The sequence below is a fragment of the Panthera tigris genome, chromosome D4 (assembly GCF_018350195.1).
Source record: "Panthera tigris isolate Pti1 chromosome D4, P.tigris_Pti1_mat1.1, whole genome shotgun sequence".
Classification (NCBI taxonomy): Eukaryota; Metazoa; Chordata; class Mammalia; order Carnivora; family Felidae; genus Panthera; species Panthera tigris.
The window spans coordinates 91228119-91241724 of NC_056672.1; the positions used below are offsets into that span (position 1 = coordinate 91228119).

The window sequence follows — 13606 nt, forward strand, 5'->3', positions numbered from 1 at the left end:
ACGTTCAGAACCATCATGGCAGACAAAATGCCACCCGCACGCTGAACCGTGTGCACCCAGCCTCCTGTTCCTCAGTGAGGAATCGTGATTGCGGCCACTCTCGAAGTGTGCGCCTTCGGGCCAGAAAGCGAGCCGGAAAGACCCCGTGCCATTCTGCCATTTCGCGCTGGGATGTAGTAAGAGAAGGGACACGGCCTGGCGCCTTGTCTGTGCGGGCCCTCCCGGCCCCGGGGCTGATGGCAGGGGCTACGCGGGGCCCCTTCAATGAGGCAGGTGGCCCGCCCATTATAACTTGGGCTTTCAGCCAGGCTCGTGATCGGTGAGCGATTCTGCCGTCCCGGGTGCACTGCCCACCTCCCTTTGGAGAAGCCCAGTGCAGGCTGCGTCGCTGTTGGCCGGAGGTTAAAGCGCCCGGCGTTTTCAGTGGGAAGAAAAAGCATCTTTCAGAAATAAGGTCCTTTCCTGGCCCTGCAGGCCAGCCCACCGCGCCCACGGCGGGCGTGTCCGCGGGGGGCCGTGGGCGCACCTGTGACCTGGAGGCTCCAGGCTCGGACGGGTGGGGACCTCCTGGTCACCAGAAAGACGGCACAGGCTGCTGAGCCGGCCCCTCTGTCTCTACGGCCAGTTTTCTTTGTAGTCACGGGCCTCTGAAAGGGTCTCACAGCAAACCCCGCGTCCCACGAAGCTTTGAATGCCGCCGTTAACATCTCCTCCGTGCCTGCGCTAAAAGCATCCCCTTGTCCCCCTGGTTCATTGTGACAAAGGTTCTTTTAATTGCACCTTCCCGGCGTTCTGCTGCGGGGCGCATGCTGGCTGATGAATGCACGTCACCTCGTTCTTTTGTTTATAGAGAAAAATTAAAACATTCCGTTTGAGCTTTGCCTGTTTTTCTCTAATGCTGTTCTGAGGAGACAAGACACAAGGTTTTGCCAAGCGTGTGCCTTTCTGCCTCTGCCTCACCCCAGACAGAGGCTGGTGGAGTAATTAAGCTGCTCGTCTTTGCTGGGAAAGTAATGTAGGGGCTTCCCAGCTACCCGTGCCGTGCCTGGCTGCCCTCGTGGACGCGGGGGGCACCCGGTCTCCAGACCCAGGCAGGACAGATGTCTCCAACACGGGGCGTCCAGACAAACCTTCCAGAAAGGTCTTCCCTCGGGTGTTGACTTTGTTCTTTAGAAAACGGATGCAGCAAAGGGCATCGCTTCTAAGCGTGAGCCCAAAGCTCATGTCCCAGCCAGGGGCTCGAGACCAGCCAGGGATGGTCCTGACCCCAGGGCAAACGGACGGGCCTTTCCTGCCTTATACTCAGGCTCCTGCCTGCACTTGGCACTTGTGCCACGGCCCCCCACGTGAGGGTGCCCTTGACCTGTCCACCACCCCTTGTTTCTGACCCTGTAAACGCTGCCTCCAAAGGTTCTGCTTGAAAAATGGCCATTTCCGGGACGCCTGGGGGCTTCAGTCGGTTAAACGTCCGATTCTGGATCTCGGCTCAGGTCACGATCTCACCGTTCCCGAGTCTGAGCCCCATGTGGGGCTCTGCTGACATCGCGGAGTCTGCTTGGGATTCTCTCTTTCTCGCCCTTTCTTTCTGCCCTTTCTCCGCTCGCACGCACGTGCACACGCACACGCCGTCTCTCTCGCAAGATAAATAAAGTACGGCCATTCCCGTGCACTGCATGCAGCTTCCCTTGGGCCTCAAGAGAAGAGCCCCCCGAGAATTTGCAGAGACGCTGAATCCGCCGTGGGCCCTGCACGGTCCAGCGACTAAGCGTGAAGTCTCCGGTGCTGGCCCGGCGGCCGTCCGGCAGTGAGGCAGGGAACCGCCCTTGCCCATCAGCCACGCGGGCCAGCCCGCTCGCCCCCCAGGTCTCCCTGTGGCTTAAGACGCCCCCCTCCAGATTCTAGAGCTCCCACTAACAGCTTCCCGGGCGTCACAGCTGCACGTTCCTGCCAGCGTCTCGGCACCTGCAGAGGGCATCTTGTTGGCACGTGCAGGGCTCTGTAGATGCGCCTGGAAACGAAGCGTCCCTGCTTCGCAGCCGCAGCCGCCTCCTCGAAGGGAGGACGCGTAACAGAGCCACCATCCAAACTGAAGGCGGGGCTGTGGCACACGAGCCGTGTGCGGGCAGAGGCGAGGAACCCCCTGAACCCGGCTGACCGCGCGTTCGAGTTGCCGGGTTACGAAAGCGGCGAAGACCCCCGCCCTGTCCCGGTTCCCACAGATGCCGAGGGGCGGGTGAGGTCACCTGTCACTCGGCAGAGGCGTTAGCGACACACGTGGGACCATCTCCCAAAGTCGCTGATGAGAAACAGCCCAGAGGTAGCTCCCGAGTCGAGCTTCCGGAGGCTGAACAATGGTGCCGAGTCCGCCGGGAAAGTGAACGCTTAGTGACGCTGTCAGGATCGGCGGCTTTAAAATCTGTTTCCCGGCACAAAAGCCCGGTGGCGGAAAAGCAGCGAGCGAAGCTAACCTCTCCGGCCTCACTGTGTTCGCGAAATATACACACAGACAAAAGCGGGGAGACGGGCCCTCGCAAGTGTGGTGGGGAACCTTCGCTGTCGGGGGTCGGGGTCGGGGGTCGGGGCGCGAGCCTTCTGATGAGAACCGCTCGGCCATCTCGGCATGGTGACTCTCTCTCCGCAGGGTTTCCAAGGCAAGACCGGCCCCCCAGGGCCCCCGGGCGTCGTGGGCCCTCAGGTAAGCAGCCGCGTCCCCCCCGCTTTTGTTGGCCATCTGCGCGGCGCCCACACGGGAGGGAGGTGCCCCAGGGTTCGGAAGGCGTAGGTGCTGCTGACGGAGAATCCCGAGTCCCGCGGCTTGTTAGCGTTCAGAGATGAGCTCTGCACAGGGAGCCAGATGGGGAGAACGGGGGACGGTCTGTTGAACAATCAGCACGAGGCAAGCTAGCGGAACGGAGCTGGCTTGCGGGCAGCCGGGGCCAGGCCCGGCTCGGGCCCGCTCTTCCCTGCCCCCGAGCCCCCGGCAGCCTGGGCCTCCTGGCTCCGGCCAGTGCCGCGGCCCGTGGGTCACCGCACGGTGGCCTGCAGCCAGGACCGATGGCTTGGAGCAGCAAAACTGGGCAGCGAGTTCCCACCTGATGCAGCAGGAAATAAGACGTTGACCCGCTGCGGCCGCGGACCGAGGGGGATGTGGGCACGCCGCCCACCTCTCGCGTGGCCACCGGGCCACCCTCGCGGCACCCAACCACCCCGTCCGCCCCGTCCGTTTCCTCCTGGACTTTTACCAGAGAGAGGACGCTCGCAAAACACTGTGGGGTTTGGAGGGCACACAGCGGGCCCTCTGCCTCCGTGCCCAGGGCTGTCCTTAGCTTCGGAAGGCAAGGTTGCTCCCTGGCGTGTCTCGAAAACGCTCGGGGCTGACGTGGACTCTCCCCGCAGGGTCCCACGGGAGAAACGGGCCCAATGGGCGAGCGTGGCCACCCCGGGCCCCCAGGCCCCCCCGGTGAGCAGGGGCTCCCCGGCCTTGCCGGGAAAGAAGGGACGAAGGTGAGTTCGTCGGGCCTCCCTTGCCGGCCTGGACTTCACGGAGGGATCGCTGTTCTGTCCGGCTGTTTTCTGATGAACGAGTGGGGGGTCTCAGACCAGTGCTGTTCGTGCCAGCTGGCTCCCCAGACGACCACTTTTGCCTGGTCTGAAGGAGGATCTGGGCTGTGTTGCCGCAGAGGGGGATGGCAGCGGGGGGCCGGGGGTCAAACCGTCCTTGGCCTTCGGCCCCGGGGCCGTGCCCGGCTGGCCTCCCCTCCCCCGGCTGCCACTCCGGCTCCCAGACGCACATAACCCACCCTGACGTTTCGTGTCTGAAACTGATTTAGCAGAAAGCGACCCGTTAAAAAGTTTCCCACCACAAGAGGCTAAAGGATAAATAACGAAAACAGAAAGTGGACGTGTTTCTAGCCTGCCTCTTAGCGTGGGTCCTGCGTCCCGTCTTTGTTCCCCAGGAAGCCTCCCCACGCAGCCGGGGCGCGCCCCTGGTTGGTGGTCGTAATTCCTGGGTATCGGCTTGAAAATGGCGAGCTTCTCCCCTCGCAGCTTTTCAGGGAGGGACGCAGCAAACCCAGCCGTGCACGCGAGCACAGGCGCAAGAGTAAACCCGCGAATAAGGAAGGAGAGCCAGTAAAGCGTTGTTGGAAGAATTGCACGTGTCTGTGCTGGGATACACGTGTGTGCACTTAAGGACGCGTACACGTGTGTGTGACTGTGTGACGTATGTAGACACACGCGTAGATGTGGGTGGGCACGTATCCCCTCACCGAGAGAGCTGTCCTAGTTTGGAAGGGTCAAGGGCGTGCTGGTCGGAGATGCCCTCTGCTCCCATGCCGGGCCCTGGAGAAAGTTCTGGAAGATATATCAAAGCTTTCATGTGCTTCAGGGAAAACGCTCAGCTGGTTTATCTTTTTGGGAAATGTGGTTTCAGGCTGGGAACAAGTCTCTTGGGTGGTGGGTCTGTTTCGGGTGATGTGGCCAGTGGTCTGGCCACAGGCTCCTTTACCTGAGCAGTTTTACGAGGAGCCCCAAGTGTACGGAAAGGGCAGACGTGGGGGCCCTCGGCTCCCGCTCAACCCACCCTGAGCCCAGAGGGGTGGAGTCTGTCCCCAAACCACACGCAGAGCCAGCCCTCGGAAAGTGCCTACCAGGCGCGAGCACCGGTCACGCTCCTGTGCACCGAGCTGCCCGGGAGCACGTCAAGCCGCCCCTCAGAGGCTCCTTCTGGAGCCAGTGCCTGGGGCTGCCCCACTCCGGCTTCAGTCTGGTGGATCTGGGAGAGGAAGCCTCGCCCCACCTCCCCAGCCACCCTGGTCCCGGGCATCGCTCAGAAGCTCATCTGTGGCTCTGATTTCAGGGTGACCCGGGTCCCGCCGGCCTCCCTGGGAAAGACGGCCCCCCTGGACTGCGTGGTTTCCCTGGGGATCGGGGGCTTCCCGGTCCAGTGGTGAGTGAGGGGCCGGGCGGGGTGATGGAGCTGGACGCCGCCCAGCCCGGGGCCCTCTCCCCGCGGTGTCCCGAACGTGTTCTCGTTGCTTTGCAGGGCGCACTCGGACTGAAAGGCAGCGAAGGCCCCCCTGGCCCGCCAGGCCCCGCGGTGAGTGCGGCTGGCCGGCACAGACACTTTATCCGACCTCTTCCTCCGAGCCTGGGGGGCAGGCAGACAGGGCGGCCCCGAGGGCCAGGAGAGCGTGCCCACCGACCTTGGCCCGCTGTGGGTCCTGGGCAGGCCACGTGGAGGAGGCGGGCAGCGGGTCCCGAGCTGGCAGCCGGGGTGATCACGAGCGGGGGGCACGCTGTGTGAGGACAGGCAGAGAGCTCGGCGGTGTGGAGGGAGGGCCGCGTGTCTCCATCCTGCCTTTGGAGGAGCAAGGCAGGTGCTGACGAGCCGAGTGTAGGTCTGGGCCCGGGGCTGTGGGGAGGGAAGGGAAGGGAAGGGGCACAGATCTCCCGTCTCTGAGTGTGGATTGGAGAGTCAGGCTGCCCGCCTGCCCCGGGGCTGCCCACGCACAGGTCAGCCAGCACAGGTGCCGTCTGTTGCCGGAATGGTGCCTCCAACGTTGGGAGTCCAGCTAGGAGAGGTCTGAGGACGCAGCGTTCCCAGAGCCGCCTCTGTGGTCTGGGGGAATCGGGGACCGTGCGGGGCCGCGCCCACCCTTGGGAGGCGTGCCCACAGACCCCTGTTCTCGGCTGGCACTCCGTGGAGGTGTAACGGGGGCCGCATCTCCCCCTGCCCTTCGGACGGGGCCCCAGCTCTGCTGCACAGATGTGGGTTTGTAGGACCCCCCCCCCCGCCTTCTGGGTCTGAGCACAGACCACACGGTAACCCCAGCTCTCCCCACCCGAGTTACGGACCGTTTCAGGGAAGCCAGGTGGAAATGAAAATGGTACCTTTCTTTCCGATAAAGGACGGTGCGGAGCGATGCCTGGGCAATGGTGGCCTGCCTGTGCTGACCCTAGGATTAGGCCGGTTCCCACCCGTCAGCGGTGCTCTGGGGGAGGGGGGGTCAGTGGGGCAGAACATCCTCCATAGAGCATAGAACATGCGACATGGGGGAGCGGGATGGAAAGGGAGCCTGATGTGGGCAGGCAGACCTCGGGGGGGGGGAGAGGATGGGGGCCCCGGGCCAGGAGGGCACCCCAGGCAAGCACTTAAGGAGGGTGTGTTCTCAGACCCTGGGGAGGAGGCAGGCGTCTGCTTGGAATTGTGGGAAGGGAGGAGCCAGGAGGGGCCCAGAAACCCAGAGCCTCGAACGCTGGTCTAAGTAGCGTGCACCGTGAAGGGCCCTGGAACTATTGAGGGCTCTGGAGGGATAAGGCTTGGTGGCACTCTGGAAGATTGTGTCCGTGCATTTGGGAGCCTTGGAAATGAGCCATTTTCTTGCCCGCCCCAGGGATCCCCCGGAGAGAGAGGCCCGGCCGGTGCTGCTGGGCCCATCGGAATCCCAGGGAGACCCGGGCCCCAAGGACCTCCAGGGCCGGCTGGGGAGAAAGGAGCTCCCGTAAGTACCGCCTCGGGGGCGCAGGGGCCCTGCCCGCCAAGCCCCATCCCTGCCACGGGCGTGCCCCAGGGGCTTGCGGGAGCCGGGAGGTGGGGAGGTGGGTGGGGGGTGTGCTTGTCCCCCAGGAAAGTGGGTGTGTCCCCAGCGTCCTGACTGAGGTCCAAGGATGGGTTCCCAGCGCTGGCTGGCTTCTTTCAGAGTCACCTGAGCCAGAGGGTGCCGGGGAGCTCACCTGCGCGGCTGTGCCCCAGCCCGTGCACACAGAGGGAGGGGCTGGGGACCGTGTGTGTCCCAGTGTGGCCTCAGCCTTGGTCTCGGCCGGGCTCTGGGCTCCATGTGTGGCCGGGTCCCAGTCACCCGAGCCAGGCTGGTCTTTGTGGGAGAAGGATGGGTGTTTGGGATGGGAGCCCCCTCCCCTGGCCTGGGGCCGGGAGGCATGTGCCAAGAAGAGAAACTTCTCCCTGGACCCCCGACAGCCGGCTGTCAGTGACCCCGAGTGTGGCCCAGCCCAGCGTGGAGGCTTCGTGAGGCCTCCTGCCCCAGCCTTGGTTTCCAGGAAGGAGATTAACGGGTCCCTTCATGCGTAGACCTCCCGGGAAGCCACTGGCCGCCCTCCGCCAAGCACCTTTCCCGGAGTAACCACAAAGTGCCCCTTGCTGCCCTGATGTGCCCCCACCCCGACCGTATTTGGTGTCCACCGTGACTTTGCAAACCCCCCACCTGCCCCGCATTCAGTCGGTCCCGGGGACAAATTTCAGCTCAAACTTCCCTTTGGAATTTAGGTGTCATAATGAGCAGGGCTCCGGGAGGGAAGGGCAGACGTGCTCATGGACCATCCCCGACAGAGTTGGGACGCCCGCACTGACGGATGTCTGTTAGAAAGACCTTCCTCGTGCGTTCCGCGCTTGGCGGTTCATGGGTGGCAAGGGCCCGGTTCCCTTCCCGGCCGAGCGCGATACCACGCAGGGAGCACCTGCCCGGCAAACATCCGTTCGGTGTGGTGTCGGCTCTGATGGCATCTCATCGTTTCCACTGAGGCCATCAGAGTTCCAGCCGAACTCGGAGCCAGAAACCCGCCTTCTGTGGTGCATTGAATGCGTGTAGAGCACAGTCGTGGTTGGAGACGGCTGAGAGACGGTTGAGTTCGTTGCCTGAAGAGAGTAAATACTTAAGCAGAAACCTCCCGGGAGTGCAGAGCTCGTCGTTCTCCCCGAAGAGCCCCAGGGAGAGGAGGAGGCCAGGTGTCCCCCAGCACTGCCCGCCTGACCAGTGGTGTCGCACGGGAAGGCTCCAGGCAAGCCACAGCCGGCCTGGGCCGCTTCTGGCTCACCTAGGGTCGAAGGCTATATTGGCAGGAACTAAATTGAGGGGCAGGGAGGGAGCTGTGCAAGCCGGAGAGGTCGAGATGGGGCAGTGGGGTCCGAGTAGGTGCTGGCCGCACGTGGATCTGGACACTGAGCACACATTTTTCTCTCCCGTGTCCCCCTCCCCAGCACACACCCCCTCGGTCTGCGCCCACAGAGTAATACGGTGACCCAAGCAAAGCAAGGACTTAGTAAGGACGTTTGAGATTTCTAGGGGCAGTTGCGAGGGAAGTGAATCAGAATCACGAGAGAAGAGAGATGCCTGTGTGCGTACGCGCCTGTTTGGTGGGGGAGGTGTTGGCCGAGAATTAAAATGGTAAGAACATTGGTGGTGGCCGGGGCTCAGGCCCTCCTGGCCCCTAGAATCCGTGATCCCGCACACAGCCTCCGGAATCTGGCTGGTTGGCTTTGACTTTGGGCGGCACCGCTCACAAACTGTGCCTCGGTTTCCTCATTTGTAAAAGAGGAGCCCTTCTTCGGAAAGGCAGCGGTGTGCGGGATGTGAGTGGCCGGGGGCCGGGCTCAGAGTGATCCTCGGCGAAGCTGGCTGAAACCCGTCAGGACTGGCGAGGCCCGGAACTGCCCACTCCCCACCCGGGGGCCTCCTCCTCTGGGCTGATGAGCTGGTGGCAGGATGGTCCCACGACGGAGCCGTGTTTGACCGGGGGTCTCCTCTCCTCTTCAGGGTGAGAAGGGTCCCCAAGGCCCAGCTGGCCGAGATGGCCTCCAGGGCCCCGTGGGGCTCCCCGGTCCAGCTGGCCCCGTGGGCCCCCCCGGAGAAGACGGAGACAAGGTAAGAAGAGTTGGGACAAGTGCCCCTGCCCGCGGACGACCCGCAGCCCAGACTGCCGGTGCGGGGGGCACAGCGGCCCCCGCCCCCGCTCGCTCGGCGTCGGTGCAGGATTTCGGAAAAGCTCCCAAATAGCGCGGTGACGAATGAGATCTCTGGAGTGCTCGGGGGGCTTTGAAACTGCTTTCCTCCCGTGCGGTTCTGCCGTTTCGGGGACGTTCGCTGCCAGCCTCCTGAGCGAGGAGAGATCCTCCCCGCTCCCCCGTGCATCACGTCGGTGCTGCATGTGCAGAGCCCGACGTGACGAGATTTTACTCGGTGTCTATTTTTAAGTGTAGTCGCTTGAATCATCAAGGCCCCCGTTCATTAAGAGTGTGCTTGATGATTCTACCGCTGTTACTTCCGGAGCTGATATTTCACCCCTCATTTAATGAAGACGGTGGAATCTCGCTCTTTGGCTTGACTTTCCATTTATGATAACTCGGGTGACATTTCCGACTTCGTCACCTGCGCGCAGATGACTCCGCCTCTCAGCGCGGGGGACAGCTCTGTACGACAGGGACGCTGGGCACTTTCATAATCCCTCTGGAGCCCGGTAACCGATGTCTCTGTTCCTGCATTGCTATGCCTCCCAATTTGACAAAGTAAATATTTCCACCGTGATTCTCACCACGTTTTAAAATCCACTAAAATCCTGTACCGTGTGAGATCGAGGCCACGTCCCGTCCAGTATTGTATTAGAAGGGAAATCAATTAATCTGCGGAAATGTCTCTTCCTTGGAAAGTTATCCGCCCCCCCCCCCGAGAGGAGATGATTCTTCATCTCTAGGAAAAAATAATTATGGGGAGCAGATAACACGCAGAGGGGTCGGGGCTAACAGATCTTCCTGGTCTTTCCGCAGGGAGAGATCGGGGAGCCTGGACAGAAGGGGAGCAAGGGGGACAAGGGCGAGCAGGTAGGGGGACCCCGCGCTCCCTGCTGGCGTTTACGCCGTCCTTAACGCGGCAGCGGCAGCAGCCCAGAGCAGGACACGGCTGCTGGAACCCACGTGTGGGCGGCGTGCGTGCACACATGTGCACACGGGCGTGTGTGTGTCTGTGCGTGCACGTACGTATGTCCCTGAGTGAGTCCCTTGTGAACAGACAAGCGGGAGGCGTTCACGGGTTTTGGGAAGTAAGGCCAGCGGAGCGTTTGGTCCTCGAGGCTTTCGGCTCTGCAGGCCTGGGTCACGGCCGCCCTTCGGGCACCCTGACCGCTGCCCTCTTTGTTTTGCCCCTTTTTCCTTTGCTCGGTCTGCTCAGGGGCCCTAGTGTCTTCTTGAAAAACAGTGTCACTCGGGGCCAGCTCCTTCCTGGTACGGGTCACACCTGTCCACTCTGCTGAGCGGCTGGGCCTTTTCAGGGGGGTTGGTGTCCCCAGGCGGTCAGTGACCGTGTGCCCGTGGGGGCCGCCGCCCGGTGCTGCTTCCCTTGCCTTCCTCTCTCCCTCGCTCCCGGGGCCGACAGTGGGCTGTGTCTGGGGACGCACCGCCAGCCTCGCGCTCTGGAGCCGGGTCCTGGCCCTGTGTGGGGGGCGGCGTGGCGCCCATCGTGTGCTTAACGCAGGGCCTCCGGGGCCCGCGTCTGGGCGTGTGGTGGGAGCTCAGATGATGCACCGCGGCCGCCAGCACCGCCCGCGACAACACGCCCCTGCCGCCGGGCCGGCATCCTTCCACCGACGGCCACGCGTGGGGGCCGAGCTGACGGCCTCGGACCGCGGTCTCTGCCCCGACCGGCCCTCCCCGTCGGCCTCCGCTCTGGCCCCGGGAAAGCAGCCGTGTCTCTGTCCTCTCCCTCCAGGGTCCGCCTGGGCCCACCGGTCCTCAGGGCCCCATCGGACAGCCAGGCCCCTCCGTGAGTATCCGTGCTTAATCCCGAGCCCCTCGAGCCGGCGGGGTCCCGGCAGCGGCTCCTCACCCCCGGCTCCATCGTCCCCCCCGCAGGGAGCCGACGGCGAGCCGGGCCCTCGCGGCCAGCAGGGCCTTTTTGGGCAGAAAGGTGACGAAGGTCCAAGAGGATTTCCTGGGCCCCCCGGGCCAGTGGGGCTGCAGGTAACTAACCACAGGGTTTGTGCAAGGGCGGTGGTCTCCTTCTGAAGGGCCCTCATCTTTGCGGTGCTGGCCCCTCCCCTTCCCCTCCCCTCTTCCTCCCCTACCCTGTCTCCCCTTCCCTAGTCCCTCCCCTCCCCCTCTCCCCTCCCCTCCCCCTCCCCTCTTCCTCCCCTACCCTGTCTCCCCTCTCCTAGTCCCTCCCCTCCCCCTCTCCCCTCCACTCCCCTCCCCTCCCCCCTCCCTCCCCCCTCTCCCCTCCCCTTCCCCTCCCCTCTCCCCTTCCTCCCCTACCCTGTCTCCCCTCCCCTAGTCCCTCCCCTCCCCCTCTCCCCTCCACTCCCCTCCCCTTCCCCTCCCCCCTCCCTTCCCCCTCCCCCCTCCCCTTCTCCTCCCCTCTCCCCTTCCTCCCCTACCCTGTCTCCCCTCCCCTAGTCCCTCCCCTCCCCCTCTCCCCTCCACTCCCCTCCCCTTCCCCTCCCCCCTCCCTTCCCCCTCCCCCCTCCCCTTCTCCTCCCCTCTCCCCTTCCTCCCCTACCCTGCCTCTCCTCCCCTAGTCCCTCCCCTCCCCCTCTCCCCTCCACTCCCCTCCCCCTCTCCCTCCCCCTCCCCTCCCCACTCCTCCCCTCCTCCCTCCCCCCTCCTCTCACCTTCCCTCCCCTACCCTTTCCCTTTCCTTCCTGTCCCTTCTCCCCGTCCTGATTCCCTCTCCCCTCTCGTCTCCTCCGCCCTCCTTCCCCTCTCCTCTCCCCTCCCCCACCCCTCTCCTCCTGACATTTTAAGAATGGGGAATCTAAGACCAGGCTCTGTGGGCCTCCCGGGGCTTCCTCATTAATTGGAAACAACGCAAATCCCCGCGACCGCAGACGTGTCCGTATTTGCTTCTCTTGACCAGCGGTGTGGGTTCCTGCACTCGTTGCAGAGATGGTGGAAATGATTGACCCACTGTAACAATTGTAGATGAAAAGAGTGCCCGGCAAACGCACGACTCAGGACTGATGGCTTTAAACGCCCGGGCGCGTCTTACCTCCGTGGATTCACACGCACACACGCACGTGTGTGATCTCCTTCAGCTTTTGCAAAACCGGAATCACGCGGGGCGTACGGAAAGTTTGAGCGTAGCTCCTTGCGTTTCGCTTTACGCGTTGTGTTCGGGGTTACTAAGCATTCTTTAGACGTGTCCCTTTTTATTTATTTTGAAAACGTGATTTTTAGTCACTGCCAGCATATGGTGGCGACATAATTTATTCCGACATTTCCCTGCTGTTGGCTCATTAGGTTTTACTGTTTAATGGGACAGTGTGGCAAGCGCCTCGGTCCATAAATCTCCAAGTACTCTCTCACGATTTCCTCCGGCTAATTCCAAGACCTGGCGTCATGGGGGTGGCCTCGCATTTGGCTATACGCTCAGAAGCACATTCTGAGGCTCTTGGATGCTTGCTTGGCGCGGTGGTGGGGAGACCGTGAAGGCCTCGTGGGTATTGGGGTAGCGCGACACCGACCTGCTAAGTTTCTGCCGTGTTCCTGTCCCCAGGGTCTGCCGGGACCTCCCGGAGAGAAGGGCGAGACTGGGGACGTGGGTCAGATGGTAAGCGCGACCAGGATGCACCGACCCGGCCGGGCGTGGCGGCTCGTTTCCGTTTCGGTCACAGTTTGCATTTTGTCTCTGCTCACTGGTTCTCCTTCCCCTAGGGACCCCCGGGCCCCCCCGGCCCCCGAGGACCCTCTGGAGCTCCAGGCGCTGACGGGCCACAGGGGCCTCCCGGTGGCATAGGCAATCCCGGTGCGGTGGGAGAGAAGGTGACTCACGCCCCTCGCTGTTCTGGCGGCCGATGTGCGTGTGCGTGCGTGTGCGTGTGTGTGTGTCCAGCTGCGGATACAGGCGTGCGGGGCGTTGCTGGGTCGTTCCCGTCAGACGCACCTCGACGCTCGGCAGATCTGTGCCGTGTTGCTGGGGGCTCTGACCCCTGTTCCCGGCGGCTGTTTGCAGAATTTCCAAGCGCTACAACCAGCAGGGAGGCCCAGCCCCCTCCCAGATCCGGCTCTGATGGGTCTTGTCTGTTCCTGGCAGTGTGGGCGTGTCCGCGTTTACCGTCCCTGCTTCACAGCCTGGGGTCCCCCTCATCCGATCGGATGAGTTGCAGGGCGTGGGCCCTGGGGATGCCTCCGTGAGCAGGGCGGGCTCTGTGTGTGTACCATGTGCGCGAGCAGGACTCCACACGGTGCCCGTGACCTTGCTCCACTGCGAAAGCCCTTGCCCTACTTCCTCGGGATAAAAGGGACGAGACCAATGTGCTCCTGTCCATTTGCAGTCCCTGGACACCATTTCCAGAACTTTCCGACATCAGCCCGTTAAATTGAAAGAAGTTCTCCATCACTGCCCATTTTTTACGATACGAACCTTAACAGAGAAGCATCTCCTGCTAAAGCCCCCGAACTAATGATGCGCTGCCTCCGCTCAGAGGCGTCTCCCTCCCAGCGCGCCCACCTCCGCCCAGGGCGGCTGCACCCTCTGAGCCTGTGGTGCTGTGTATTCGCTGCCTGGGCCCGGCCCTTCCCCCCTGCGCCGTCCCCTGTCCCTCCCACTGCCTTCTCTTCGTCGTCCCCCAGAGCTCACCCGAGCGCCATCTGTGACGCCCAGCCTGCTCTGGTCCCCTCCTCTGTGTGAGCGTCACGGCCTGCGAGTACCAAGGTCAACACACGCCCTGACAGGGACGCGTCTGCCCTCCAACCCCACACGCCGTCAGAGTGCGCTGGCCGCTCGCTCGCCCCGGGCCCCCACCTGCCCGACGGCAGTGAGGGTCTGCTAAGTGCTCGGAGCCGGGGCCCCTGTTCTCGGTGCCACCGTAACCGTGTCGCGTT

At 63.2% G+C, this 13606-nt stretch overlaps 1 protein-coding gene across 2 annotated transcripts in view; it reads left to right on the plus strand.

Moving 5' to 3' along the window:
• The window catches only part of COL5A1 (collagen type V alpha 1 chain), a 149360-nt gene that overhangs the window by 112168 nt on the left and 23586 nt on the right, over nt 1-13606 (plus strand). For both annotated transcript variants that reach the window (XM_042965314.1, XM_042965315.1), the window contains exons 38-48: nt 2642-2695; nt 3397-3504; nt 4859-4948; nt 5045-5098; nt 6396-6503; nt 8553-8660; nt 9560-9613; nt 10497-10550; nt 10640-10747; nt 12279-12332; nt 12437-12544. In XM_042965314.1, the coding sequence (XP_042821248.1) occupies nt 2642-2695; nt 3397-3504; nt 4859-4948; nt 5045-5098; nt 6396-6503; nt 8553-8660; nt 9560-9613; nt 10497-10550; nt 10640-10747; nt 12279-12332; nt 12437-12544 (900 nt within the window). The remainder of the gene's footprint in view (nt 1-2641; nt 2696-3396; nt 3505-4858; nt 4949-5044; nt 5099-6395; nt 6504-8552; nt 8661-9559; nt 9614-10496; nt 10551-10639; nt 10748-12278; nt 12333-12436; nt 12545-13606) is intronic.